This window comes from Delphinapterus leucas, chromosome 8, assembly GCF_059928025.1.
Source record: "Delphinapterus leucas isolate spDelLeu-1000000601 "Yukka" chromosome 8, BTC_Dleu_Yukka2, whole genome shotgun sequence".
NCBI classification, from domain to species: Eukaryota; Metazoa; Chordata; class Mammalia; order Artiodactyla; family Monodontidae; genus Delphinapterus; species Delphinapterus leucas.
The window spans coordinates 43572301-43599638 of NC_143136.1; the positions used below are offsets into that span (position 1 = coordinate 43572301).

At 39.8% G+C, this 27338-nt stretch overlaps 2 protein-coding genes across 8 annotated transcripts in view; one reads left to right on the forward strand and one right to left on the reverse strand.

Annotated features, from left to right (window-relative positions):
• The window catches only part of STAT1 (signal transducer and activator of transcription 1), a 43468-nt gene extending 36512 nt beyond the window's left edge, over positions 1–6956 (forward strand). For 3 of the 4 annotated variants that reach the window (XM_022567268.3, XM_022567269.3, XM_022567270.3), the window contains 3 exons: positions 648–723; positions 1619–1718; positions 5791–6956. In XM_022567268.3, the coding sequence (XP_022422976.1) occupies positions 648–723; positions 1619–1718; positions 5791–5805 (191 nt within the window). In that variant the 3' untranslated portion in view covers positions 5806–6956. Of the gene's footprint in view, positions 1–647; positions 728–1618; positions 1719–5790 lie in introns of those variants that run through there. The other variant, XM_089915975.1, reaches the window with a different exon arrangement.
• GLS (glutaminase) overlaps positions 5815–27338 on the reverse strand; it is an 85346-nt gene continuing 63822 nt past the window's right edge. For all 4 annotated transcript variants that reach the window (XM_022567271.2, XM_089915976.1, XM_089915978.1 and 1 more), the window contains 4 exons: positions 16447–16508; positions 15251–15327; positions 15103–15166; positions 5815–12367 (listed from right to left, as the gene is read on the reverse strand). In XM_022567271.2, coding sequence (XP_022422979.2) covers positions 12211–12367; positions 15103–15166; positions 15251–15327; positions 16447–16508 — 360 coding nt within the window. In that variant the 3' untranslated portion in view covers positions 5815–12210. The remainder of the gene's footprint in view (positions 12368–15102; positions 15167–15250; positions 15328–16446; positions 16509–27338) is intronic.

Sequence of the window (27338 nt, forward strand, 5' to 3'; positions counted from 1 at the left end):
AGGGGTGTTGGAGAAGGTCCATTTCTGGTCGTGTGTATTTGTTATATTTTTACTTTTTCTACGTGGAGGGGTAAAACGTAGGACCTGTGATGGTCACCTGCTTTATGTCAGCCTGCTCCTGAAATTGAGGAAACGGAGGCCCGGGCGAAGTGAAGTGGTCCCTTCATGGTGACCTGGTAAGTTATTAGGTCACATCACTGAGAGCAGGTGTAAGTTTAGCACACGGGTCTCCCTCTGCTTAGTCTTCGTTGAGCCGCATTTGAGAAGGTGGAAGGTAGACTAATCTGGTTTGGAGTGCACCAACAGACTGAATGATTTTTCAGGATCAGTAGTCTCAATGTTAGCACAGTTACTTTAGATGCACCCAGCTTACCTTGACACCAACCAGGCCAGGACCATAAACCAGATAAAACTTCGGTAGGATTTCAAGGCTTGGAAAGAGAACCGTCTTAGCTTGACTTCTGTGCTGAACGTGCCTCCCCTTTTCATCTGGTGGTTTCTGCATTCGCAGTACGATTTCAGGTGACCCAGGCAGGGAGTCTAACCTGACTGCCAAGGAAAACAGTCCAGTCTTGATCAAAGAAAAAGTTGATTGTTCTTGTGTAATTTCTGCTAACGGAAAGTGTACGTGATGTGTTTGCTTCTAGCCCCAGAGCCTATGGAACTTGATGGCCCTAAAGGAACAGGATATATCAAGACTGAATTGATTTCTGTGTCTGAAGTGTAAGTGAACACAGAAGAGTGACATGTTTAAAATCCTCAAACAAGCCCCACTCCTGGCTGGGGCCTGTTGAAGATGTTTGTTCTTTGCTTTTCCATTGTAATTGTTGCTGGCACCATCACAGATGGACCTGTGGAAAGATCCTAATTAGAGATCCTGGTGTCACTGCCTATCAGCGTTTTATTGCCTTTATAAAAACAAACAAACAAACAGCAAACCAAAACAATCCAAAAAAAACAAAGTTGTATTTAAGGCATATAAGTTCTCCCCAAACTGATATTTTGAAAAAGTGTAAATAAAATGAACAAAAATCGATCAGAGTGGGCAAGCAGTTCTTTTCCATCTAGAAAAGGCCAAAGTAATGACTGAGATACATTTTTTTCCGTTTGCTTTTATTTTGTTGTTTCATTTTGTAAAAGGTAGAAAAAATTTTGGAAAAGTCATTGTCAGTTATTTGGCCTGCAGCACTGTCTTGGGGTGAATGGATGTAGCCTTCATGTAAAAACCCTCTGGAGCAGCCTTATCTGCATACAAACCTCAAGGTAGGGATGAGGGACTCCCCAGACATTTCTCTGGCGCTTCTCGGGCCAGGGTAGGTGACACAACTGCACAAGCTCGTGCCCATGTTCACCCAGGCAGAAGCGGTGCAGGATCCAGACTGGCTATATCTGGCTCCCATCTCTAGAATACAGTGTGTTTCCCAAGGGGCCGGGCTGGGGACATGAACCTCTCGAGATCTGTCCTTTTTCAAATGTATTTTACAAGTGTATACACGTCCCTGAAATAAACATCTAAAATGATGATTCAGTCACAGGCCAAAGATGAAGTGGCAAAGTTTGCACCGCTGCTTTCATAATCTAGATGTTAACATTTCCTGTTTCTTTCTCCCCATTTTAGTCACCCTTCTCAACTTCAGACCACAGACAACCTTCTTCCCATGTCTCCTGAGGAGTTTGACGAGGTGTCTCGGATAGTGGGCGCTGTAGAATTTGACATGGTGAGTACCACACAGGGATGCTTTCAGCACGCTGAGTGTTTGCTCTCTGAGGCAGGGAGGGTGCCTGGCAGACCCTGGGCCTATCTGTGAGTTCTCAGAAGGAGCCTCTGGCAGAGCCCAGAAGGGTGTTTTTTAGATTAGCTATGACAAGTTGGAGCCTGCTGTGTTTAAACAAGCTACGTCGTCACCAGGATTTTTACTCCTGGCCTTCATCACCTTCCAAAAAATAATGACATTTCAAATATTTAAAAGCTCCCCCTCTGCCTTTTAAATTTGTCCACATAGAAATCTCATATGTTAAGGAACTAGGATTTCTCTGATAAGAAAATGTTTTCCTTTTGTCCCGTTGTTTCAGCACTGTGTCTGGGCGAAGAGGTGTTATTTTTAGGAAGGGAGGAGACTAATGCTTGGTATACAGTCATTATAGAGACTTGGGCAGCCACAGCGAAACACTTTACCTGATTTGTGTTTGAGAACTAACTTGTACCGCTAGCACCTGGGGCTGTGAAGGGCTTTGCCAAGAGTAAAAAGTTCAAGGAGTGAAGCAGAGTGTCATGAGTACCGTGATAGGGATGGAAACAGGGCTGTCCACAAAAGAGTGCATCTTTCTTTGGGAGAATGTTTTTCAGTATGTCAGATAGTATTGTTTGCCTGTCAACCTGAAATCCTTCCCCTTAAAGATTTTATTTATTTATTTATTTTGATTGGCTGGATTTTTGCTGATGCTGTTTTAATTTTAAGCTCTTTTCCACATGAAGCTATTCCAGTTCATTTTTTATAAATTTATCTACTTTATTTATTTAGTTTTGGCTGCATTGGGTCTTTGTTGCTGCGCACGGGCTTTCTCTAGTTGTGGCAAGCGGGGGCTACTCTTCATTGCGGTGCGCGGGCTTCTCATTGCAGTGGCTTCTCTTGTTGCGGAGCACAGGCTCTAGGCGTGCAGGCTTCACTAGTTGTGGCACGCAGGCTTCAGTAGTTGTGGCTCACAGACTCTAGAGTGCAGGCTCAGTAGTTGTGGCGCACAGGCTTAGTTGCTCTGCAGCATGTGGGATCTTCCCGGACCAGGGCTCGAACCCGTGTCCCCTGAATTGGTAGGTGGATTCTTAATCACTGCACCACCCGGGAAGCCCCCCAGTTCATTTTTTTAAATTTGCTTAATGTTTTAAAGAAAAGCCTCTCTGAGTCATTACTGGCCCTTCTTCGTCACTGGTGCCTGGCACAGACTGCTCAGCGATGCAGGAGGGAGGACAGGATTAGGGGAGAGGGCGCCATCTCCCAAGGTTCAGGGTCGCGCATCCCTGTGTTCAGGGAATGCATTTGTGCGGCATTAGTAATATCTGTTTAGACTCAGGTTTCTGGTATGTAACCTTTTCCTTATCCTTTTCCCTCACCTGAAGAGGTACAGGCTAAAATCTTTACACCCTCCTGACTGTTAAGGCCGAAAAAAAATCACTTAGAAAAACGCTTAGGTAGTGTAATAGCGCAATAGTTCTGTTCCTATTGGCGAGTGAAAGATGAACCTTGTACCTGTGTAAGGTTGCATCCTCTGTTGAAATGTAGCTCCCCACACTGCTCTGAAGTGTTTTGTGAGCCCTACACAAAAATGGAATAGCTGTAAAGCCCTATTTAGAAAGCGTAAGATCGATGGACAGAACCAAACAACGGCGCGATCTTCTTTTTCTCCTCCTTTGCTGTTCCTGAGCAAGTTACATCATCATCGTGGTCATCACCACCATTAATAGGTGACACTTGTTAAGCACTTACTGTGTACCAGGCACTCCACGGGTAGTAACTTAGTGCTCACAACAGCCTTCTGAGTTAGGTATTATTGTTTTTCCCACTTTACAGATGTAGACAAAAGAGGCTCTCCAAAACTATGAAACTTGACTAAGATGAAGTAGTTAGTAAATGAGGGAACGAATATTTGAATCCACCTGGGGTGTCGCTAGACTGCGTGTTCTTGTCTACTCTCCTGATGCCCCCCCACAGAAAGCTGACCTCTGATTCATTCAAAACCTGCACCCAAGAGAACCTGTTTGCACTTGACACTGAGTATGTGTTTTTCTGGTTTATTAAGACGAAGGCAGCGTAGCCTTTGGGTGAGAGGCCTGTGTTTGGGATTTGGAGATCAGAGCTCCAACTCTGTCATACCATTATGCCCTGTGACCTTGAGAAAATAAGATGGATTAGTCCCCTCCATCTGTGCATGCAGTATGACCGCTTTCTCTGTGCTCTCGGAACGATACTGTGAGAGCAATTTAATTACTCTAAATAAGTGCCAGGAAATGGTTTTGTGGCTCTGGATCCCCTCTCCCCCTGCCCAGGAGCCATCCATTTCATTCCAGATGATTTCATTCATTTCATTTATAGAATAAATCTATTTTTATATACACGCACACACACAGATCTCCAGAGTAAACCCATAGAAGATTTAAGAGCTATAATATGGGCACAGCACTGGTTAGACAAAATTAAAGTTGGATTAGTCTCCGAATTGGGTGGACTCCACCTTGTCTGTCCCAAATTGTCCTCAGCCTTGGCCACGATTTCCTTTCCGCATCCATCCACTCTTGGAGTTAGGGCTTGTGCTCTGAAATAGACCTCTCGAGGAGCTGCCTGGTTTCGGCCATGTCTGGAGGTTGCAGCTCTGGACCAGGGGGCCCTGGGGCCAGCGCCTGGTGCCGCCTCAGGAGCAGGAGGACCGCAGGCTCCTGAGAGACAGAGCACCAGTGTTTTCTGTAGCCTGGCTTCAGTGCTTGTTTAGTCTGGCTTCCCTGTACAGTAAACTTCTTCCTCTGGGACAGCATGAGAACCAGTCTCCTCTCCTAGAGGCCTTTGGGCAAAGCTTGGACAAAGCTGATAATAATTTAATGATAAATATTAAATAACACTTATTAATTGTCTGCTATTTTCCATCTAGTCTACTAAGCATTCTACATATGCTGCATAATTTAACCCTTTCAACAAATCTGTCTGTTAGAGACTATCAGTCTCCTTTGAATAGATGAGGACCTTGGGATTTAGAGGTTAAGTAACATGACTTGCTCACACAGCTAGTAAGAGACAGCGACAGGATTTGAATCCAGGGTGGCTTGCTTTCTCTCTCTCTCTCTCTCTGAAGACCACCATCTTTACATATTTTACTCTCAGCCAGACTGAAACATAGGGGCAAAACCTTCATTGTGCTTTTCAATCCAAAATATTTTCCTAAGAGCCCACTATGTACCACCCACTATTGAGTACTCGGGATTAAAAAAAAAAAAGGACTCGGTTCTCGAGAGGCTTGTAGCCTAGAGCTGTGTTGCTGTTGGTGTTTTGGGTCTGAATGATTCTCTGTTATGGGGCCGTGCTATGCGTTGCAGAATGTATAGCAGCATCCCTGGCCACTACTCACTAGATGCCAGTAGCACACACACCTCCACACCCGGTCATGACAATCCAAAATGTCTCCAGATGTTGCCAGAGGACAGAATCACCCCTGGTCGAGAGCACCTGGTCTAAGGGGAGAGCCCAGCGTGGAAGTGAGATAGGAAGTCGGTGGCAGGCCGGTGTCCTTTGGATGAGCAGTTCACTGCCTCCGAAGGGCCCTGCTGGGGGAGGTGGAGGGGTTCCTGATGATTCTACTTCTCTAGCCTCTACCTGAAACTCATTCGTTTGTTATTCCTGCTGAGTGGCCTTTAAGGAAAATTCATCATTTCCCCCAAATCCCTCTCTCCCTCTGGCATACAGCTCAGCATTGCCTCACTCTTGTTTTGCATGAGCAGATTTGCCACGTTGCTCTGTCCCCAGACTTGCATAACAGCAGAAAGCTTTATGCAGCTTGGATGAATTGACAGAATTAAGCCAGCAGGCTGCAGAGTAATAATCCATCAGCTTAGGTGACATAAAAGGTTTCTATTAGTCCAGGAGAAAGGATAGCACATGCTGAAGGCCCTCTAATTCCATGGTGGTTTTTTGCCGGGGGATGTGTCTTTCTACTACTCCATTGTAGAACACACAAGTAATGTTAAATATATGAGTCTGCGTTTTACAAGAGCAGTGTAATAAATGTAACCACATTTTCTTTTTACAGATGAATGCAGTATAAGAGCATGAATTTTTCTCATCTTCTCTGGTGACATTTTTCCTTCCCACCTGTGACTCCCTCCTGCTACTCTGTTCCTTCACATCCTGTGTTTCTAGGGAAACAAAAGAAAGGCCAACAAATTCGCTGCAACCTGTTGATAGCAAGTGGATTTTTCCCTAATTCAGAAACATCTGTTACTCTGAAGGGCTTCATGCATCTTATTGAAGGTAAAATTGAAAGGCCCTCTCCACAGAGTGGGTTTTACAAATAAAAAACATCCAGATACACCAAAAGCATCAGAACTAGAATGAGAGTCCTTTGGGAAAGGTGAAATATTTAGCAGCATCTAGCAAATGCCATGCCTAGAGTCAGTGCTCCATTGTTATAGGTGGTTGGGTAGATCACTCGGTTATTTAGGCAACTGCTTCATGCAGGATTGGCATATTTCTCTTCTGGAGAATTCTTATTTGTTCTCTCTGCTTTAAATGTGGCTAGAAGTTTTCCAGTGGTTTGCCTATGAAATAGTGCAAAGTTAAGTTTACATAGAATTACATCACCTCTTTATTGAAGGTAGCCGTCCTGTATCTGGGCAGAGGATAAAAGTTGTGTTCTTTATTATATCTTCCACACTAGCCATTGAAAGCTAGAGACAAATTCTCTCTCGGGAGAATTAGTTTTTCTCTTTGTTATGGCTTTATGATACTGGCTAATATCAAAGGGAAGGAAGTAAACTTTCCAAATTCGTGAGTAGTGTTTTCCGTTTAAACTTTAATATCCAAAGCTGAATATATTCTGCCTCCATCACGGTCACTAGTAAATGAAACTGTCTTCACAGTTCTGTCAAGGGAGCCAAACTATTAACAGCTCTCTTAAGGTAAATCCTGTTATTTTTCAAAAAGTTGAAATTAATTTGTAGATGTAGACAAACTCCGAAATTTATTGCATGTTTCTTAAATGGGTTCACTTGTCTTTATTGTTTTTAGCTGGTATTTAGTCTTAGTCATAAAATTTTCAAATTGAGAAGAGAAAATAGTAACTGACAAATCATTAACCAGAGATTATGAGAATCAGATAATTTGAAAACTCATCCTGTGTAACTGCATTGAGAATTGCGTATCTTTCACTGATGAATGTGTTTCTCTCACAAATACATTGCAAATGGTTCCACTGTCTCTCTTGATGTTTTGTGAAGTGTGTTGTGTTACTTAACCTCGTCCCTTCATTAGCACTGACATGCAAAAAAGTGGTTTAGGGAGTGGGTTTGACAGGGTTCTTCTAGATAACATTCACAAACTGCTGTCTGCAGGTGCATCTTATTTTTCTACTGTCACCACCACAATCATACTGTTATGTAAATACTGTATTTTTCTGGTGGGAATAAAGTTTCCTTGAAGCCTATCTCAAAGTTAAAGCTAAAGTGTAGGTACTGCATTAAATATAATATGCACATGGTACTTTCCTTGGTATTAAACACAAATCAAGGCCTCCTCTCAGATTTTACATAAGATGATTGACATCAACCTGACTGGGTTTGCGTTGACTTTTTAAATTGAAATGATGAAGGAACAAAGATGACAGTTAAATTGTTCCTAATTGCTAATATTTAACCATTTGGTATATTTTTGCCCTCTAAGAATGCTTTGGCATAGTTTCATTTTACTGCACCAGTCAAGAGACTTTGTTTACTTTTAACAAGTATTAAAATTATAAAGTTAGTCTCTTACAAATATTTTGTATAAAGATTTAAAAAGTTACTGGCATTATGTGTAGGTTTGATGTTTTTCTCATCTTTTCTTATGATTAAGCATAAAAATATATCAGTCCTTATTTTTAAATATGATTAATACCGTTTTCCTAAGTGTTACCCTTTCTTACCCAGATTAAGATAGGTTGGTGGAAGAGATCAGAGGAAACATTATTGAAACAAGCTATAATGAGTACCATAAATAGCAAACAAACGAAAGTCCTTTGGTCTTGGGGACCACCAGAGCTGCCTCCAAATGCAGAAGTAATTTGGCATTTATTGTAAAGTGAATTTCAGTACTGCTATAATGCAAGTTTTTAATTTTAAAATACATGTAAAATGGGACTCTGTATGGTGTCCATAGCAGCATCTAAACTCCACACCTCCTTGATGAGGTGAGGTATTACTTTCTGAGAAGTTACTACACCCACACAAAAAGCTGCCATTCTTTTCTCCAAAAGTGTTATAAGCTAGAAAGCTGTGCCCTTCTCAAAGTAAAAGGCATTGTGTGCTGGAAAAAAATAGTAAACTGAAAGAATTGGCAAGTTAGATGTAAGTCTGGCAGGTTAGACGCAACTGTTGTTCGATGAGCTGTCAGGGGATAGTGGTATAAGCTTGAATTCTGGCCTCATAGCAAATATGACTGTTCTCACCTCCCTATCTATAGTATTTACATCTAGGAAATATAAAGTTTCTTCATAACGAACATGAAGAGTTGTATTTCTCCAGCGAGTGAAGTAGATAATGCCCTGCCTAGCCGGTATGTTTGTATTTCTATATAATCGATCATTGTAAGAAGTCACTGAATAGATTCTGGCTAAGGGATGTTTGTGTGTTTTAAGAGTATTTCTGGTATGGGGTTTTATAAGCCTAGGACTTTTATGCACCACTCAGGACAAATTTCTCCCTTTTCAGGAAAGTGTCTTCTGAGATGGCAATAAATAGATTTTGCTATTCAGTCAGCATTCAGTGATGGAAGTCTATTTGTTGCCCGTAAGCTGAAATGGGATATTAAGTCTTAATTGAACAAAGCACTCCTTTCACATCTGACTACCCCAGGAAAAAACTAGAAGTTGTTTTGAAAGCTCTGGTACCTACTTTTTGAACTGGGATGCTGTGCCCAGAGTAAGGGGTCCTTACTCAAGTGGCTTCTTTGGTTAGTTAAGATTCATTCATTTACTAGTTCACCAGATATATATAGAGCACCTGCCACGAGCCAGGCACTATTCTAGATGGTTGGGAAACGGAGTCGGTAAACTAAAACAGACAAAGATCTCTGCTTTGGTGGAACTTAAGATGTTCTGAGATACTGGATCGTATGTTCTGGTACAAACATCTTACCTATTAAAACTTAAGAAAGCTTTTGTGAAGCAAACATAGCCAAAAGCTACAAATAATTTAAAGGGTATACAAAAATATACACAATTTCGAAGTAATGGCATTCATCTATGAAAGGGTGAGAAGATTAGATTAGAGATTTTGGATATCTCTTCCAGTTCTAAAATGTCAGTAATACAGACAAACACGTTTGACTGCTATAGCAAAGGAAATTACTTTGTGACAAACAACTTTGCTGAAAATGGACAGCCATGGTATACGTGGTGTTCGTGTACCTTCTCTGGTTAGAAAACCGTATGCTAACCCTAAACCAGAGGTTTCTGGCATTGGGAGTGAATGCCATTTCACACACCCATGGACCAGGTGGGAGCTGCCATTACCAGCTTGTCCTACGCAGACCCCAGTGTGGCAGCTCCACAAATAGACGTCAAGACTTTTGTGAAAATACCTTCTCTTCTCATTAAAGGAGGTTAGAACCCTCCTAGTGCAAAATTCAATGCAGCAAATATTTACTGAGCACCTCCTAACTGTAAGAGGATAGTGTCAGCTTCTAAGAGGACTAGACACATGCCTGCCTGTCTTCTCACCTTCAGGGATGAACTGCTTACAGAATTTTCATCTTAGTCATTGAGGTAACCCCACTGGACACCGTGCATAGTACCTGGCCCACAGAAGGCATTAAAAATGCCTCGACATAGTTCCTGTGTTCAGTGGAGTTCCCAACCCAGTGATATAAGAGAAAACCTTTAAAAAAATTCATTTTCAGTTTTTTTTGATACATGTATTTATTAAGCTGTAAAAAGCAACACTACCTAATTTCATTTAAAATAAATATTTTCCAATTTCAGAATACTTACAACTTACAGTTTTAAGATTAGATTCACTTTGGGAGGTTCTGGAAGCAAATACATTCATAGCTGTACAATCCCCAGGAAGAATCTAAATCCAGCATCAGGTCATTCAGTCCCTGCCAAGCAGGTAACAGCATTAAGCGGTTGATAGCTAATCCAGCTCTGCAGCTAAAGGGCAGTGCGGGGCAGCAGTGGGGTACAGCACATTACACTCAAAGATGAGGTGATAATTAGAACTGAGACCAGCAAAAACAACAGCGTGTACAAAGCTTTAAATAAACACCACCATATAGAGCTCTGTGGTACAGAGCTAAAGCTGATCCTAAAGCCCAAACAGAAAGATCTTTGGAGTATACTGATGGCAGCCGTTAACAGCACAGTTAAAAGCATTGACATCAAATGTACTCATTATTATCACCAGCCAACAGCAGACAGCCAGAACGGGAACCAGTGTACAGTCATAAATAACCTCATGGGTAAATAAGGGCACATTTAACTAAACCACAAAGATTTCACAAAATAGTTACGATCTGAGAAAAGATGAAAACTCTTTGTTCCCAAATAATAGTTAGAACCTCTTTTTATTAGAGAAAAGCCTCAAAATCATTGGTAATCTTTAAGCTGTGTAATTGAACCATCTTAATGTTTCACACAGAGCAAGCTGCTGTTTGAGCAGTTATTTCAGTTGATTTCTGTTAAAGAGTGTCTACCCCATAATATCTTTGGGAATAATGCTGTTCCTCTGCAGCGTTTGACATATACCACCTGTCTGCATGTCTTGGTAGATCCATGAGGCAGGAACACAGCAGCAGGGCTGGACACCCACCCACCATACTCCCCACAGAAGCACACACACGAGAATGGCTTCATGCCTGATGCAGCTCAGTTAAGGAACGCCGGCCATGTTCCACCAAAAGAACACGTCTAGGTTAATAAGGGGGCAATGGCTGAAGTCACTGATTTAGACTGGAAGCAATAATCAAAACACTTGGAGGCTGCTGGAGTGGGAAAGGAGTCATTAGGCACGATAAAGCTTGGAAGCAGAGTGTGTGCTGATAGAAAAGGAAAAAAAAAAAAAGGAATTTGCTACATTAATGAAACAACCAGCATTCATGTAGTTGAGGGTTCTGCACATTTCATTAAACACAGCTTCAAAGAAGTCCATTTGTGTGTGTGTGTGTGTGTGTGTGTGTGTGCCTGTGTGTGTGCTTAATATCAGAAGTCCTCATTAACATACCCTTTTACCTCTGAGGTATGACAGGATAACGTATGTGTGCAGTTCCTCTGCAAGACAAACGATGGGTCTCGATTTAAGATGAAATGGCCTTTTCTTATTATTAACTAACTCTAAAGTCCACAAAAAATATATGGTAGAAAATCAGGAGAAAACTGGAGTGATCTAATGATCCCCCAAATAGAACAAATATCTTGATGCAGACTCTTAATGACAGGTTTAAAAACAAATGTTATTTGTAGCAGTTCCCATACCTTCATAATAACTTTGGTAGCTTAGAGCACTTCTGAATTTATCTTTATCCTGAAAGCTGAAAAATATCTTCTTAAAGAGCTGAAGTAGCACATCCCTTCCTTTTATTGGCCGATAAATTTGACTAATTTGTACTTAGCTTAGTAATTTGTCTCTGGTTCATCTCCTATAGACAAATGGCACAGTCACAGCTCGGATGCCAGGTACATGAGGCGTTTTCTGATTTATTGTGGAAAACATGAAAACTGCATAGTATGCCAGCACCCGCTTTCCCAGCTAAAGGAAAGAGGCAAATAGCTAAACATCTGGGAAGAGAGGCTGGTCTAAGGGGATATAGAAAAAGGAAATTATTTCAAAAATTATTTTAACTACATTCACACATACGTTTTGATCACCAAACATATCTTAAACAGATTCCCTGATAAAATCTAGTCAGAATTGGTCTATCCTACTAATAGTTATTAACTATTATACTTTTTAAAGAGTCACATCATGAACCTAGGGTGACAGGTGATATTTCAAACACATAACCATAAGTGCATATAACTGTTCAAACACTCAAACTAAATACATATTTGAAGTCATGAAAATCACACAGTTTTGCTTCTCAAGGCAGCCTTGACCCATTTGGACAGACAGTACAACGGAGTTTAATTTATAAATGCATATCAGCAGATCATCACCATAAATTGAAAAGTCACAAAATACACAAAAATAAATCACGAAGACCACACAGTTAAGCTAGCATTGGTAACTTTCTTTTACATCAAATTATACAATGCGCGAGGTAAATATTGCTCACATTATGGAGGGAGATTGTTTTAGTTCTATTTTTTCCCAAAGAGATCAGATTTGTCCTGTGTGCACAATGAAGAAAACTCCAGTAACACTGAAATGACGAATGTTGTAAAATATACATCACTACCAGATAGAAATACACATGTTCTTCATAATCATTTTCCATTAAATTAAATAGGTAAGTGATTTAATTCTTGGGCTTAAGACCATTATAACAGTCCGTCAAGATTCTTATGGACGGTTTGGTTCTCCTTTCCATTGTCGGAATCTCCTTGAGGCGTGTACTGGACTTGGTATTCCTGCAGGATTTTAAACACATCATGGTGTCCAAAGTGCAGCGCTTCATCCATGGGAGTATTATTCCACCTAAACAAGTAGCACAGCATGGACTGGGTCATTAGATAATTTCTGTACAAAGATGATACTCTAGCATTCTTAGATTTTAAATGCCGGTTAAAGGGCCATTCAAATTTAGCTGTTTAAGCAATATTACAAGTAATATTGAAGAAATGCAGAAAGGGATTTATAATCCAAAAAGTGGTCTTGGAGACAACTTGGGATATGGGGAGGAAGAGAAAACTACCTTGTGCAAAAGGGTCTTGTTCACATTATCTAAGTGCTTATGAATGCAAAGTTCTAGTGTTGACAGATAAGATAGACTCTAGTATTTCTAAACTTTAACTTCATGGAAAGCCCAAAGGATCATTCTTTAAATAGAATGTTCAAAGAAAAATCAGCTCTATAGCATCTATCACCCTAGCCTTTGGTAGAAAATGTGTGTTCCTGTCAATGTAAAATCACAGTATATCTCAGAAGTCTGGTAATAACCACGATCTTATTAGGGCTCAAATATACTTTGGAGGAGCAAGACTGGCCTCAGAGGAACTGACATTTTCTTCATCTCTGGTAAGGATGGGACTCTAGGGGCTCAGTTGGACCACTGCACAACCAGAAGAACAACTACCCTTTCCCTAGGAAGTGTGTTTCTGAGCTGTGCTCTTTAGAGTCATATAGATGAAGACTGGAGATAAGAAGAAAGGAAGAGTTGCCAGCAGTGGTTAATCAGCTAATTGGCCTTTTGAAAGAGGAGCCAACACTGTAAAGCACAACCCAAGTAAATGACAGAGCATGATAATTAGCTCCCTAGTACTTCACAAACTATTAAGCTTCTCTTCTCATCCACTCCCTATGTCTTCTCCATGGCTACCAGGCTCTCTGACTCCACTTTTTCACATGCCACTCTCACCAGCTTCTGGTTTTCCTTCTTTCTTTGTTCTTAACCTTTTACCTTCTCAGTGGGGTCCCAGTATGGAACTCAAAGGTTTTTAAACAATCTCATTTAAAAAATATTTTTGAATAAAGTTTGGTAACCTGTTCTTAATTTTTAAAATCAGGTAAGTAACATTTTACATGTATCTCTGTGCTTCTCAAAAAACTGCTGAATTAAGTTGCCTTTTACTTCTACATTGGCCTTCATTAAGTTAGGGAGTCAGTGGCCTGAAACCGGGAGGTGGGGTGACTTTTCAATCATCTACAGCATATAATTATCTGTCTTTCTGGAAAAACTGAATGTTAACTGCAAGTTATCTTTTTTTTTTTTACAACGCTTCTTTTCCGTGAAGTAATGCAAAGTATCAGCTCTAAAGTACACACTAAGTCTGCTCAAGCCTATTTTACAATTTGAGGTGACACTGATTCGATGACATAGAGAAAGAAGACGTGTTGGTCTAGCTTACATTCTCAAATCATGAATACTCAGTTACCAAGTTAGTTACTGAGCTAACTTTTGCCTCTCAGATGGGTGTTTCTGCTTTCACATTCCTAGGGGCCAATTTAAGGCAAAACCCAAAACAAAACATTTTGATCCTTATACATGCAAAGCACAGTAAATATTTCCAGCCTGTGATAGCGTTTTACTTGGGATTATAAATACTGGGGGCAGGGGAAAACACTCTCTTCAGTTTCTTGCTCTAGAAAGAGCTGGTATGGGCATTACATTTGAGGATAAAAGGGAGCACTGTCACCCTAACGTGAGGTTTTAGAATATTGCCAATAAAGATCATGATTTTAGGTAATCAGAGTGTTACCATACTTACAAAATTGCTAACAGTTTTCAGACACTGATGTCATAACTTTTCTGCATATCTTGCAAGCTGAGCTAATAAAACCCAAACCACTAATTTAAAAAATAGTAAAACCTTACTAAAACAGAAAGATCTAATAGCTAGAGAATAATCAACTTGCTCCAAACTTACTTCATATAGTCCTCAAATACCCAAACTCCTAATCATAAATATCAAACCTCTCCCACCAAATATTTTTTTTCCGTTCTTCTAAACCTTTATTCTCATTACTCACTGACTCATCCAGTTATGTAACTCCAGTTATGTAACATGCCAGTATATTAGTGCAGGCTTTACTTTAAGCATATGCATGTATGTAAGCGGCACTCTTACCCCTCCCTTGGCTATCCACTTTGTGAACAGTATTTTACCGCAGGATGAATGTCAATTTTCCATGTGGACCAGAACATATTCCAGGCATATTTCTCCCACTCTATCTGGAGTGTCCTTCTCTTCCTTCTGTGCCCTCAAATCTCATCTCTTTCCCAAAGCACTGGTTAAAATTCAACTTCCATGAAGCTTTCTAAAACTGACTCCAACCAAATCCAGGAATTTCAACAAACTCCAATATATTCATTTTAGAGGTAACAGTAATCTCCTTACACATATTTCATATGCCCCTGCAAATGTTTATATTGTCTACCCTGTGTAGTCAAAAGGCCCATGAGGATAAAATTCCTATTTTATCTTTCCAGACACCAAGAATTGTTTTCTTCATACAATACAATGACTGACAGACTAACCAAGAAAATTCTAAGAGAACTTCCTTAGGTAAGAAAGAGGATATAGGAGAGAGAATGATCTACTGAACAGAAACAAGGTTTTGTTGGCTGCCTTTAGAAGGCTCCATAGCAAGTTTAATAATGACTCCAACATATACTTAGTGGATTTAAATATACCACCATTTAACTGTTATAGCCCTGTATGATAAAACACTGGCTTGCCAATTATATCTTAGAAAGTAACTTAAGGGCTCACCTGTCCTTGGGGAAAGGATTTACTTTGCAGGCTTCCAGCAAAAATTTAACAACTTCAACATGACCTACATCGAAAACAAAACAAGCAGGTTTTAGTATTAAGTAGAAATTAAGTCTGAAAATAAAGAAATGAATGGTTCATATATTACCCTCTGCAGCAGCTACGTGGAGTGCTGTTCTAGAATCGTAGTCTCGCTGTTCCATGTCCATGGCTGACAAAGCAAATCTGAAAATTTGTTAAGTAGAGCTATTCATTATATAAAAAATTTAATTCACTTTTGTAACATTTCCTCCATCAGTTCAGTCTAAGGTCCTGTGAGAAAGGTGTCATCCTTCACCAGGCTCACTAATGGGACACCCTGTTCAACCAGTACACAGACACCTTGAGTAAATGCCACTTCACCGTTCTTCCTTAGCTTTGCTCCTTTTGGATAAGAGGAAATGTTCACCACCTCTCACAGAATTAAGCTTCATTACATTATTGTCCAAAAGTCAAGAATGGTGGCACAACGATACCCTAAATTTGTGCCTCGGAAGGGCAAGAAACTAACAACTATACTAAAGTTAAATGTTTTCACTAAGGCTCCCATTCTTTAACATTTTACAATCTACAAGTACTAATCAGACTTTAAAATTAAAAAAATAAAGTGCACATTTTTATTGAAATAAAGGTATGTGAGTTTAAGGTATACAACATGTTGATCTGATACATTTATGTATTGCAAGACGATTACCACTGTAGTGTTGGCAAATATTCATGTGGCATAATTTTCTTTTCTTTTTTGTGAGAACAATTAAGATCTAGTCTCTTAGCAGCTTTGAAGTTTATAATACAGTACTGCTGATGCAAGTACTAATCACACTTTAAAATGAAGGTGGAAATTAAGCATAGACATTTTTCCACCTTAAAGTTCAGCTGCAACTCTCTACAAGAGACCTTATGTTTAGTATACAGTCCTATATGACCTTTCCAACACTGGGGATCTGCAGAACACCAAATACCCCTATTTGCCCATCCCCCTCACCTCCAAAGATGGAGAGTGGTGGGTAGATGGGCATTGAAAAGTCATTGTCCAATTCCAGTAAAACACTAATACCAATTAGCCAGATTGATTGAACAGTTACCACTTGGGAAAACAGAGGACTGGGCTTTTATAGGAGGTTGAAAAGGAAAGACTGTACAGCGAGACTAAGGCACTGGAAGTGGGAACTTAATATAACTTTGGATCATTTTTATTAGAGGGAAATGGAAGTGAGACTTTATTTAGCTTTAAAGTGGCCCTTTGCCCAGAAGCAACTTCATAAACATCTGTAAGCCATATGCTCACCCACCCTGTTAACATACCTTCGAAGTGCAGATACATCTCCAGTATACGCAGCAAACAAAAGGTTTATCACCGACTTTACCTGTGAAGAAAAGAAAGTTGAGGTATCCACAGGGGAAAATAAATACATAGAATGTACAACTGTCACCAGGTAAGTGACTTCCATGTGCTTTGAACACTTCAACTGGGTCACACACAAAAATTTATCATAAGTATACTGCTGTAATCACAAAGAACACACGTGTGTTTTTTTCTTTTTAAATAGACGATTATGGGGCTTCCCTGGTGGCGCAGTGGTTGAGAGTCCACCTGCCGATGCAGGGGACACGGGTTCGTGCCCCGGTCTGGGAGGATCCCACATGCCGCGGAGCGGCTGGGCCCGTGGGCCATGGCCGCTGAGCCTGTGCTCCGCAATGGGAGAGGCCACAACAGTGAGAGGCCCACATACCACAAAAAAAAAAAAAAACAGACGATTATGAGGGGAAATCCAACAATAAAGAGACATGAGGGAAGGAATGGAATGATATCAATTGGCACAAAAGAATGGAAACTTCTGACCCGTGAAACACACATAGTTGGGGCAACTGAAAATTGGAACCTTTCTCATTTAGTATGTCTCAGTGGTGGGAGCTGACTTGTATACTCATAAAATTCACATCACATCATTATTAAAAACTAAGTCATGCTATATAAATGTCTAATCCCTGCCAACAATCCCTGTCCTCACCAATCACTGGCTTCTTTGGAAATCTTCAGCGACAACATTCAGTATTAATCATCTCAAACTTACTACACTTCAGTGAACTATACTTCACTGGAAAGGCAGTCTTCAGTTCAATGGCCAGGCAGTACCAATGGGGGCATTCTCAGAGCCTGTGACACTGCCTCGGCCCAAAAGGTGGATAGACTCCCAAAATATTAAGTCACTGACATTGAGTGCTCCAAGAATTCAAAGTGTATCTTCTTTTGATATTATCCACTTTCTTGTCACTAATTAAGGAAGAGGCTAGTTATCCTAAAGGTCACTGGATTTTGGTTGGCTTTCATAAAGACCATCCAACCCTGTTTTTGAGAAACCAAACTATTGAACATACACTGTTTGTAAATACTTCATAAATCCCCACTTTTGTCTTAAACTTTGCAACTTCAACATTCATACTGATGATCCAACTGATATTGGACTCAGTGGTAGAAAACAGTTTACCTGGAGGGATGGAAAGTAACCCAGCTATCCCCAAACAAAGCCACAGCCCTGGAAGATCTAGATCTTAACCTGGACATTCTACCTTTCCACTACAGCTTCCCTTTCCCACAACCTGTGAACTTTTAAATCGAACTGGGACTAACCATTGCTGGACTTCCCTAATTCAGCATTTTCAAAATGTGTTCTGCAGAAACTAGTTCACAAAGGCGCCACGAAAAAAAGGGTTCCGTGATCAGCTATTTTCTTAAAATATTAAATCCCCTTCTTGGAGATACAGAGCCTTTCGTATGCACATGAAAAGTTCTGCAGTACAGGAACTTAACCAGCTGAGCACACCCCCCAAATTTTACTGCTACTTACTGTTATTTTTGAGATCACTCCAAAAAGCCTTACTCTTAATCTTTCAGTCCATTAGCTTCCCTTCGGGCTACCCTTTACTACTCCTGCCCAGCCTGCACTCTGTCACTCTCCTACTAACCCCAAGTCAAGAACAGTTTTCTCAATGTGGGTGGGAGTTTAACAGAATCACCCGGAATGTTTTAAAAGTATATGTAAGCATCTCTCCTCCCATTTCTAGTCGTTCTATTCCCACACCTCAATCTGACACATTTTAGGGGATATAATATTTTGAAAAAAGTCTCCAGGTGATTTTGATATGCACTCTTCTGGGTCATGAACCACGGTTTCTGGTGCCCTTAACGTTTAAAAATTGGATAAATTTGGAATTCTCAATTCCCTTGTGCTCTTGGGCCCACAGAAAAACACTATGGGCTATGACAAATGATTCTCCATATTTCCAACTGGTCTCTCATCACTGCTTGACAATTTTTTCTCTTATTGGTTCCCTTTTATACTTTATTCAGACCTTTAATACCAGTGGTGACCCCCAAAACATATGACCCCAACCACAACTTTACTAAGATGATAAATTATTTCCATCTCTCCTTCCTCTCTTACGCAAAACATCGGCTTCGAATACCTATTCTCTCTTCCTTTCCTCCTTTACTGGTTCCCTCATCTCTGCCTTAATAAGGACACAACCACCCTATTTTGAAAAACCAATATATAACCCCATTGTTACCCCCTTTCAGTGCATGTTTTCTGAAAGTAGTTTATATTTTTAATTCCCTGCAAATTACCTTCATACCCACTATTACCTCTCAGTAGTTCCCTCAAAATCTTCAGCAGCCTTCCTTAGCCCTGATCCTTTCTGACCTCTCCAACATGCCCCGCCCTAACTCCTTGTCTTCCATAATGCTGATTACCAGGGTCTTCCTCCTGTTGACTGCTTTGCAGAATCATTTCCCACTTTCCACTGCCTGATAACACCCCAAAGGCAGTCTCCGTACTTCTTGTTTATCAACGTAATTTCCCTCAAAGGTTTCATATATCCCTTTGGGCAGAATGACTTCCCGATACACATCTTTAATCTAAATCTCTATTCCTAAACCCTAATTCTACAGCTCCACTTGCTTGTCATGCTGTCACTTCAAACTCAAACTACAGAGAGCAAACCTCTCTGTAGCCCCAACGGCCTGGCCTCCAAAAGTCCATGTCCATCTGCCTACTTGACACTGCTTGAATTAGAATTTGATTTCCACCACCTTCCCTCACCCCAAGTTAGCTCCTCTTGCACAGTCCCTCATTCTGGGATGACACTACAATTTATCCAGTTGCTGAGGCCAAAAACTGAGTCATGATCCAGGGCTGCTGCATTTGATGGCACAGACTGAGCCCCCCACCAGGATGCCTGGCCAAGTAGGCGTGCTCCTCTCACCTACCTCTGGTGCCCAGCGCCCAGGTATGTCTATGGGAGGAAGGGAGCCCTCTTCACAGAAACGTGCTGAGAGGGTCTGCTTACACCAAGAGGCAGAACTAGCTTTTTCTAATTCACGCAAACCGACCATATAGACTCTGGGAGTATTCCTGCATTCTATTTCATACAACCCACATCTAGCTCAAACGCATTTGCTCCACTTCCAAAATATATTTGGAATCCCACCACTTACCACCTCCATCACTATCACCCTAGGCTCTGAGTCACCACCTTATCTCACCTGGCAGACTGCCTCCTAACTGTTCCACTTGTTCAACTCTGCTGCCACAGGGATCTTTTGAAAACATAGATTGTGGCACTCCCAGTGACTTTCTGTGAAACCTCGAATAAAATCCAAACTCCTTACCGTGGCTTTCACGACACTAAATGCTCTGTTCCCTGGTTACATTGTGCATCTCATTCCCCACCGCTCTGCCCCTTGCGGCTCTCTCCAGGCAGGTGTGTCTTCTTGCTGGTCCTCGGGGCACTCAGGGCCTACACTTGCTGTGCTGCTGCCTGGGATGCTCTTTCCCCAGGTAGTGGGGAGCCTCCACTCCTCACTTCATTCAGGTCTCTACTCAAATGTAAGCTCACTGACTCTAAAACATTGCCCTCTTTTTCATCACTCCTTATCCCTTATCTTGCTTTTCTCTTCAGGGGACTTATCATTATCTGACATATATACACTTACATACACACACACACACACACACACACGTTTCTTGTCTCCCCTTCTAAACATACGGTCCAAGTAGGCAGAGACCTTGTCTTTTCTCTTCCCCACTATAACCACAGTGCCTACCACACATAAGTACTCATTAAATATAGGTTGACTCAAATCAACACACTGTACAAGTTAAACTTACACAATGTTATATGTCAATTATATTTCAATTAACCAGTGTTGACTAAATCAATATTCTCTCCAGAAGCATCAAATATTCAAATTGCTACCAGCATTTGGGGATTAAATTGTAATCATTATTAATTCTTCTACCTCCCTTGACTTTTACTTCTTCAAATATCATTACCACATTTATTCAATCCTCCTAACTGGTGCCTCTGCTTCTAGTCCTTCTTCTGCCCTCCAAAACCTTCCCACATACGTCTAATCATCTTCTCAAAACGGTGCTGTAACCACTAAAGGTTTCTCAGCAAGGGAGTATCCAAAAAAAAAAAAAAATCCCCAAATCATTCCTGATAAAATTTAAATTCATTAGCCTTGCATTCAAGATTCTTCAGTGTAAACCTCAACTTCAACAGAGTATAAAACTGGTCTCTCTCACTACCCTTGTTTTGTTTTTATCTTAGTGCCTATGCTCCTTTCTTTGGAACATCTAGATTCCTAATCAAATCCTTCCCTTCCTGCAAGGGCTATCTTGAAAGCCCCTTCCCCCAAGCATCCCATCCAGCATTCACTATCCACACAGCCTGTTGTCAGTTACCCACATAGCGCTTTGTGACAGCATGTGCCAAGGAGTCATCAGTTACATACCTTCTGCTCCTACTAAACCATAGTGCATACTATTTATTTCCTGAAGGTACCTTTTCACCACCCTTTTCTCACTGCAGTGTTATTCTTAATCCCTTCTCTGTGAGCCCTACACCAATCTCTTAAATCAGAAGTCATCTCTATTACATTTGCCTCACTATGGCACTATCACATATGGTATATTTACTTGTGTTTCTTATCTCCCCCACTACTCAAGAGAAATCCAGAATTCTTATGTGCAAACCATTGATATATTAACTACCCATAGTTCTTACTCTTTAAAATATATTATCCTTCTAAGCAATAAATCCTTGACCTATTTCAGTTACTGTATGCATGAACTACATCCCTTTTTAAAATTCTGTATTTAGACCAAGCAAGTTTGAAGACATTTTATTGTATATCGTACATACCACTTAGTCACTTAATTATTCAATATTTCCAAAGCTCTAAAAGAAAATTCCTTATTAATGAGACCCAAGAAAGGCTGATTTTAGGGTATAATCAATTTCTTGAGGGTATACTACTAACACTTTATTCACAAGCATGTTTCAGCTCACAGAGAAGTATAAAATGTGTCATTCACTCCAAGACAGAAAAACACCAGGAGGCAGCACATGCACAAAGCACCATTTAAAACTAAAACTACGAAGGCCTCTTTAGCAAATAGCCACCTATATTTTTAAGGTTTGCATAAATCAAGAAATGAGCTATGAGTAGAACGCCAAGAAAGACAATGGAACAGTTTAACAGTTTTGAGACAGCAGATGGAGTGTTATTTCACTTAGGGACAGTCCACTTCGTGGCCTGTTACAAGAGTTCCATAAATACTCCTCAAACTGACACACCCTCTGAAATGACTGCTATGACAAACCAAACTGAAGGAGAGGACAACCTATAAGATGACTCATCCAACTCCAAGCCAACTGTTGCAAAGGATGTAGGTGTGCTAGCCACTGATCAAGCCTCATTCTCCTAATTTCCCAATGAATACTTGAGTTATATTAATTTTGAAATACCTGTCAAGAAGGCCAGGGTCCAGAAAACAGTGAGTTAACTAACAGTAGCTGCCAGAGGCATGGAGCCTGTGTTTTGATGAATCATTCCTCAGTACAAAGAAACAGAGCTTATACAGCAGAACAGTACCCCATGTAAATCAAGGACTCTGAGGTCTAATGTATGTCTCTGCCTAGCAAAAAGAAACTTCACTTGGGCAGGTAGCCACTAAAAATTTATAAATTAAATGTTAAGTTCTCCTTTTATTTGCAGATTTTCCAGTACTACTAGATTTTCCTTATCAAATATCTTTATCGGAACCTGCCAGAACCAGACAACCTTATCTTAGTTTATTTGTACAAAGTTATGACAACAGTGGAACAAAAATGTAACAGTTCATATGAGTTCATTTAACACTGGCATGCTTGGCATATCAAAATCATACTTTTTTTCCCAAAAAAGCTAGAAGCAGTTATAGATTCTACCAATTTTACAAGTTTAAAACATGACATTCCTCTCTCCAATCCTATCATTCTATTTATTTTGAGCCTGTTTAAAAGTTGAATTGCGTATCTTATGTATCTTTTGTATCTTCCTCCCAAATACCCCAATTCTGTACAAGTAGGAATTTTTAGGATTACATAAGCATATTACTTTGTATTTATAGTAATTTATAGTGAATGACCTTGAAAAATTCAACATAAAAATTATAACTGTTTTTAAACATCTTTGACAGGCTTGCTGTAAAATATATTTATTACTACCACTAAGGTTAAAGGCCTTGGCTCAAGGTCATATAGCATATGAATTAGTAATGTAGCTGGGATACATTTCCAATTCTTAATAGATCTCAGACTGTATCCAAAGGATAGAAGTAAACTAAAAGACTAAATAGCAATTTAACTTTAATCCATAAAGATCCTTTGCCAAAATACTGGAAGGAAGGAAGGAAATATGGGAGGACAGGAGTGGAGAAGGTAGAGGAGGAGAGAGATGAAGGAGGGAGGGAGGGAAGATGGATACGTTGGCTTGACACTTTACTCCAAGTATTTTATTTCCAATTCTATTACCAGCTGCAAAACTGTGGTTTCCCTTGTTTTTCATCATTAGTTTCTGTCTTCATACAAAGACTAATTCGTCCTTTTGGAAAGGCTTTAACGAAAAAAAGCAGGTAACTGAAAAGCCATCCTTCTGTTCCTACTATGTCCAGTTTGACGTAAGCTGCTCTCTCATTTCTAGCTCACTACAGTATCTGTTGCTGTGGAACGGATACTCTTCTCCATCTGTTAAATAAACCATCACCACTCCAGATCCGATTCTGTTTTAAATGCTTACCTCCAACTTGGCCTTTTATAGCCTTTTAATGAAAATAAATTTTCAGTCTTCTTTCATAAATATTTGTCTTAAAGTCAGGTTAAAAAATACAAGCCTGTATAGTGTAGCTAAAGAAAAACTTTAAATTTCCAGCAAATGTAAATTAACCACTTGCCAACAAGGTTAGAAATATAAACCTGTACAACGTGTATGTGATCAAAGATATTCTCTCTTTCCCTTACTACTGAGTTTAACATTTGTATGGATGTGTAAAACAAAGTTATGATGAGACATTCTGAGTATGAGGCCACATGTTCCTAAGCTCTCCAATGACTCATTCAGACACAATTATTAATATATAGTTGGCCTTCCATATCCGTGGGTTCCGCATATGGAACACAGAGGGCTGACTGTAAGCATCCTCGGATTTTAATATCTGTGGTGGGATAAGGAGGAATCCTGGAACCAATCTCCAAGGATACTGAGGGACGACTCTTGCTATATATAGACAAAACTAATCCAACTGACATGATCAGAGGATTAGAGAAAATCCTTTATAGGAATAACAGTTCAGCAATTTCATGACCACATTTCCAAATTTCTACACAAATGCAGGAGGTTCTCATACTATAATTTTAGTAGAGAAGAATAAATCAAACAGTATATTTTACTCTAAAAAGAGAGTATAGAAATTTCACTTACAAAATACAACCTCAAAATGGCAGCTCCAAACACTGCACTTTGCTCTCCGTCAGCTAAGTGATAAACTCTCTTAAGCATTACCATTTTCAAAATTTCTCAATGAGTAGATTAATTTGTAATAAACTTACTTACTCCTAAACTAAGAAGTCACAATTATATCAAAGAAATCTAACAACCCATGAAGACAAAATAATTAGGATTATATATTTTTTACAACAAAATAGCTAATATATAGCACCTACTCTCCCTGGACTGAACTAAGTGCTTTGTTGTTGTCATCCCTGTTATTATTCAAAGGAACTTGAGCAAGGTAACAGTGCTGGTAAGTGGCAGAATGAGGGCTCAGGCGCAGTCTGTCTGACGCCAGGGACAGTGTTCTTTCAATCTCTACTCAGTATCCACTGGGCCAAGAGATTCCTAACAAAAGCTGAGATGAGATTTCCTCACCAATATGGTACCAAGACTAAAATATGTTGTGATAGAAAATCAGAAAATAGCAACTAAGAAACAATTTATAGGGAAATCAGAGATACTAATTTTCTATTGAGGTGCTTTTTTTAATTGAAGAGAAAGTAAGGGAACAAAACAAATCATTCAATTCAGCCTATCAATACCAAAAAGGGAAAAAAGAAAGTATCTTCATTCTTTATGTTTAAGCCTCTAAAAATGAAATACGAGTTTCGGGTTAATGTGAACAGAGCAAGTATGACTGCTACAGCCTTGGCAGCAAATAAACTTCTTATCTCAGTGGCTCATATTATTGCTGGTAAATGCCAATGAATGGTCTAAAGATACCAATGGGCTCATAAGCAACTCTCCTTTTATATCCGAGTATAAAAGTAGCTAACAACATATCTTTGTGTGGGCTGACAAACAGCACTCTAATGAAGAAGCAAGCAGCAAACAGGAGAAATAAGCAGGGCAAAGGCAGCTATTCCTTTGAAGAAAAAGTGCCTTTTCCATTTGGCAGACCTAAGAGTATTTGTACTGCACTGACGACTATCGAAGTTTTATTTATATTCACTATCTTCCTGGTTCTCTTCCTCTCTTATGCAAATAAATATTTATAAAACTCTATGAAGATCAGTTAACATTCGTGTTCAGACAGAAAACAAGGTGCCACACTTCTGGCATGATAAAGTGTCATGCTTATTTACGATTATTATTAACGAAAAAGACGAGTACACAAAACTCCGAAGAGTCAAAGAAACTGAAAGCAAAGAGTAAGAAGACAGGAAAAAAAAATTGGTCACCAAATGCTTGTACACACTACTTAAAAAAAAATCAGGATCTGGGCCACTGGAATTACAAGATGCTATACTGTGTGGTATAAATTTAAAATAAGGAAATACAAACAAGTTCCCTGAAAGAGATAAGGTTCTCTTTCTGATGAGAAACAAAACAAAGTTTTGGCAGCAATAGAGACAGAATTATTTCAGTTTAGGGTTAAAGGACCTGTCTCTCCTTTGCATGCCCTGAATATTGCTTCCACAACAAAGCAAGGCACATGTACATGACTACTCTACAGTTATTCCAACCACAATACATCCTTACTGATTGCTTTTAGGAAAAAAAAAAATCCCTCATTTTCATTGGTCTCCACAGAGCCATACTTAAGTCTCTACATTCTTTAATGTTCATTTCACAGTTCTATTGTGAAAACTCCAACATGTGTGCTTTATGGACAACACACAGAGAACATGTACATTAACGATATATTTCTCTAGTGCTATGTACTTTTCAAAACGCTTTCAAAGACGTTCTAATTTGATTACTATTCAAGTTATGAGAACATATTACTCCTGCATATAATACAAGAAGCTGCTGGAGAATAGGATGTTTTTAAGACCCTCAAAAATAAAGCAATAGGGAATCCCCTGGCGGTCCAGTGGTTAAGAATCTGTGCTTCCACTGCAGGGGCCACGGGTTCGATCCCTGGTTAGGGAACTAGGATCCCACATGCTGTGCGGCACAGACAAAAAAATAAAATAAAATAATAAAACACAACAATGGAAGAGTTAAACAACAGAAAAAAATATTTTTTAAAAAATTTAAAATAGAAAAATAAAGCAACATAACATTTTATATATACATAATTAGGCCTTATCATAAGACTGCTTACACCTATCTATATTTAAACATTTACAATTCTTACCAGTAATACTTTATTCTGTGAAGGAGGATGGACATGACAAAATTATACCCAAAATTCACTTGTTAGTGTAATCTATATTAGTTGAAAATTCTTTAAGTAGAACCAGCTTCTAAAAGGGAAAAAGACCTTCTAGGTCTAAAGTACCCTAAAAGCATGCCTTCTATGTAGGAAGGGTCTAAAGTACATTCGAAAGCCTACTGTTAAAATCAATTTCTGGTAAATGCTCTAAAACCCCTTGCCTGATCTTCTGCAGTTCCTAAGCCCAAATTTGGGATACAGCCATAGGATACAGGATGGGGTGGGAGTGGGAGGTACAACAGAACAGACTGCCAGGACCATAAATCTGTGGTTACCAACCTCAATAGTATTCGAACAATGTCACCATGTTTCCCTCAGCTCTCTCTCCCACTCTCCAAGAACAAACATTTCCTATCTTCTCTATGCTCTGAAACCTCACAGCCTCACTCCAACCCCACAACTCATTCTTAGCAGAAAGCCTTCTTTCATATTCTTCAGGAAAATGGAAACCAATGGACAGAAACTCTCTCAACCTCCTCCTACCATGTCTGCAAATCTACCTACCTGCCTGCTTGCCTCTCAATGACCTACTTTATTGGAGGAGATGCTCTTCCTTCCACCAAACCTAATCTTCCACTGTGCTGAGAGCTCCATCTCTTTCCAGGGATCTCACTTTATTGGCCTTTTCTTCTCTTTTGTATCTACTTCAAGCTTTCCTTCTTTACTTTTCTATCAGCAGCCAAACCTGCTCTACTCCAAATAGTTCTCTGACCTTTAAATCTCAAAGCCAATAAAATATTCTTAGAAGGTGGGGAGGAAGTTACCAATATGGGCTACCAATATTGTATTTTCTGAGTGCAAACAATAAAAACAATCCTACCATCTACTATTATCATTTACTAAATAAAAAGACATTGTTACACCAAAAGAAAGAAAATTAGGAAGGACATCATGTAAATGAACACTCCTCATCTTACTTAACACTTATCTGCTTTGGTACAGATGACTGCTCAAAAGTTCTTAAAATACTCTCTTTCTTTGACTTCTGATACTACACTATGCTGGATTTTCTCTTCTCTGGCCACTTTCCCCAAACGGAGCCTACTACTCTATCTTACTTTCAAAATGGGAGTTCCTTAGGGTTCCTTCTCATTTCACACCGTCTCCTGGAGCAATCTCACATACCTCCCCACAGCTCTGAATCTACTCTTCCAT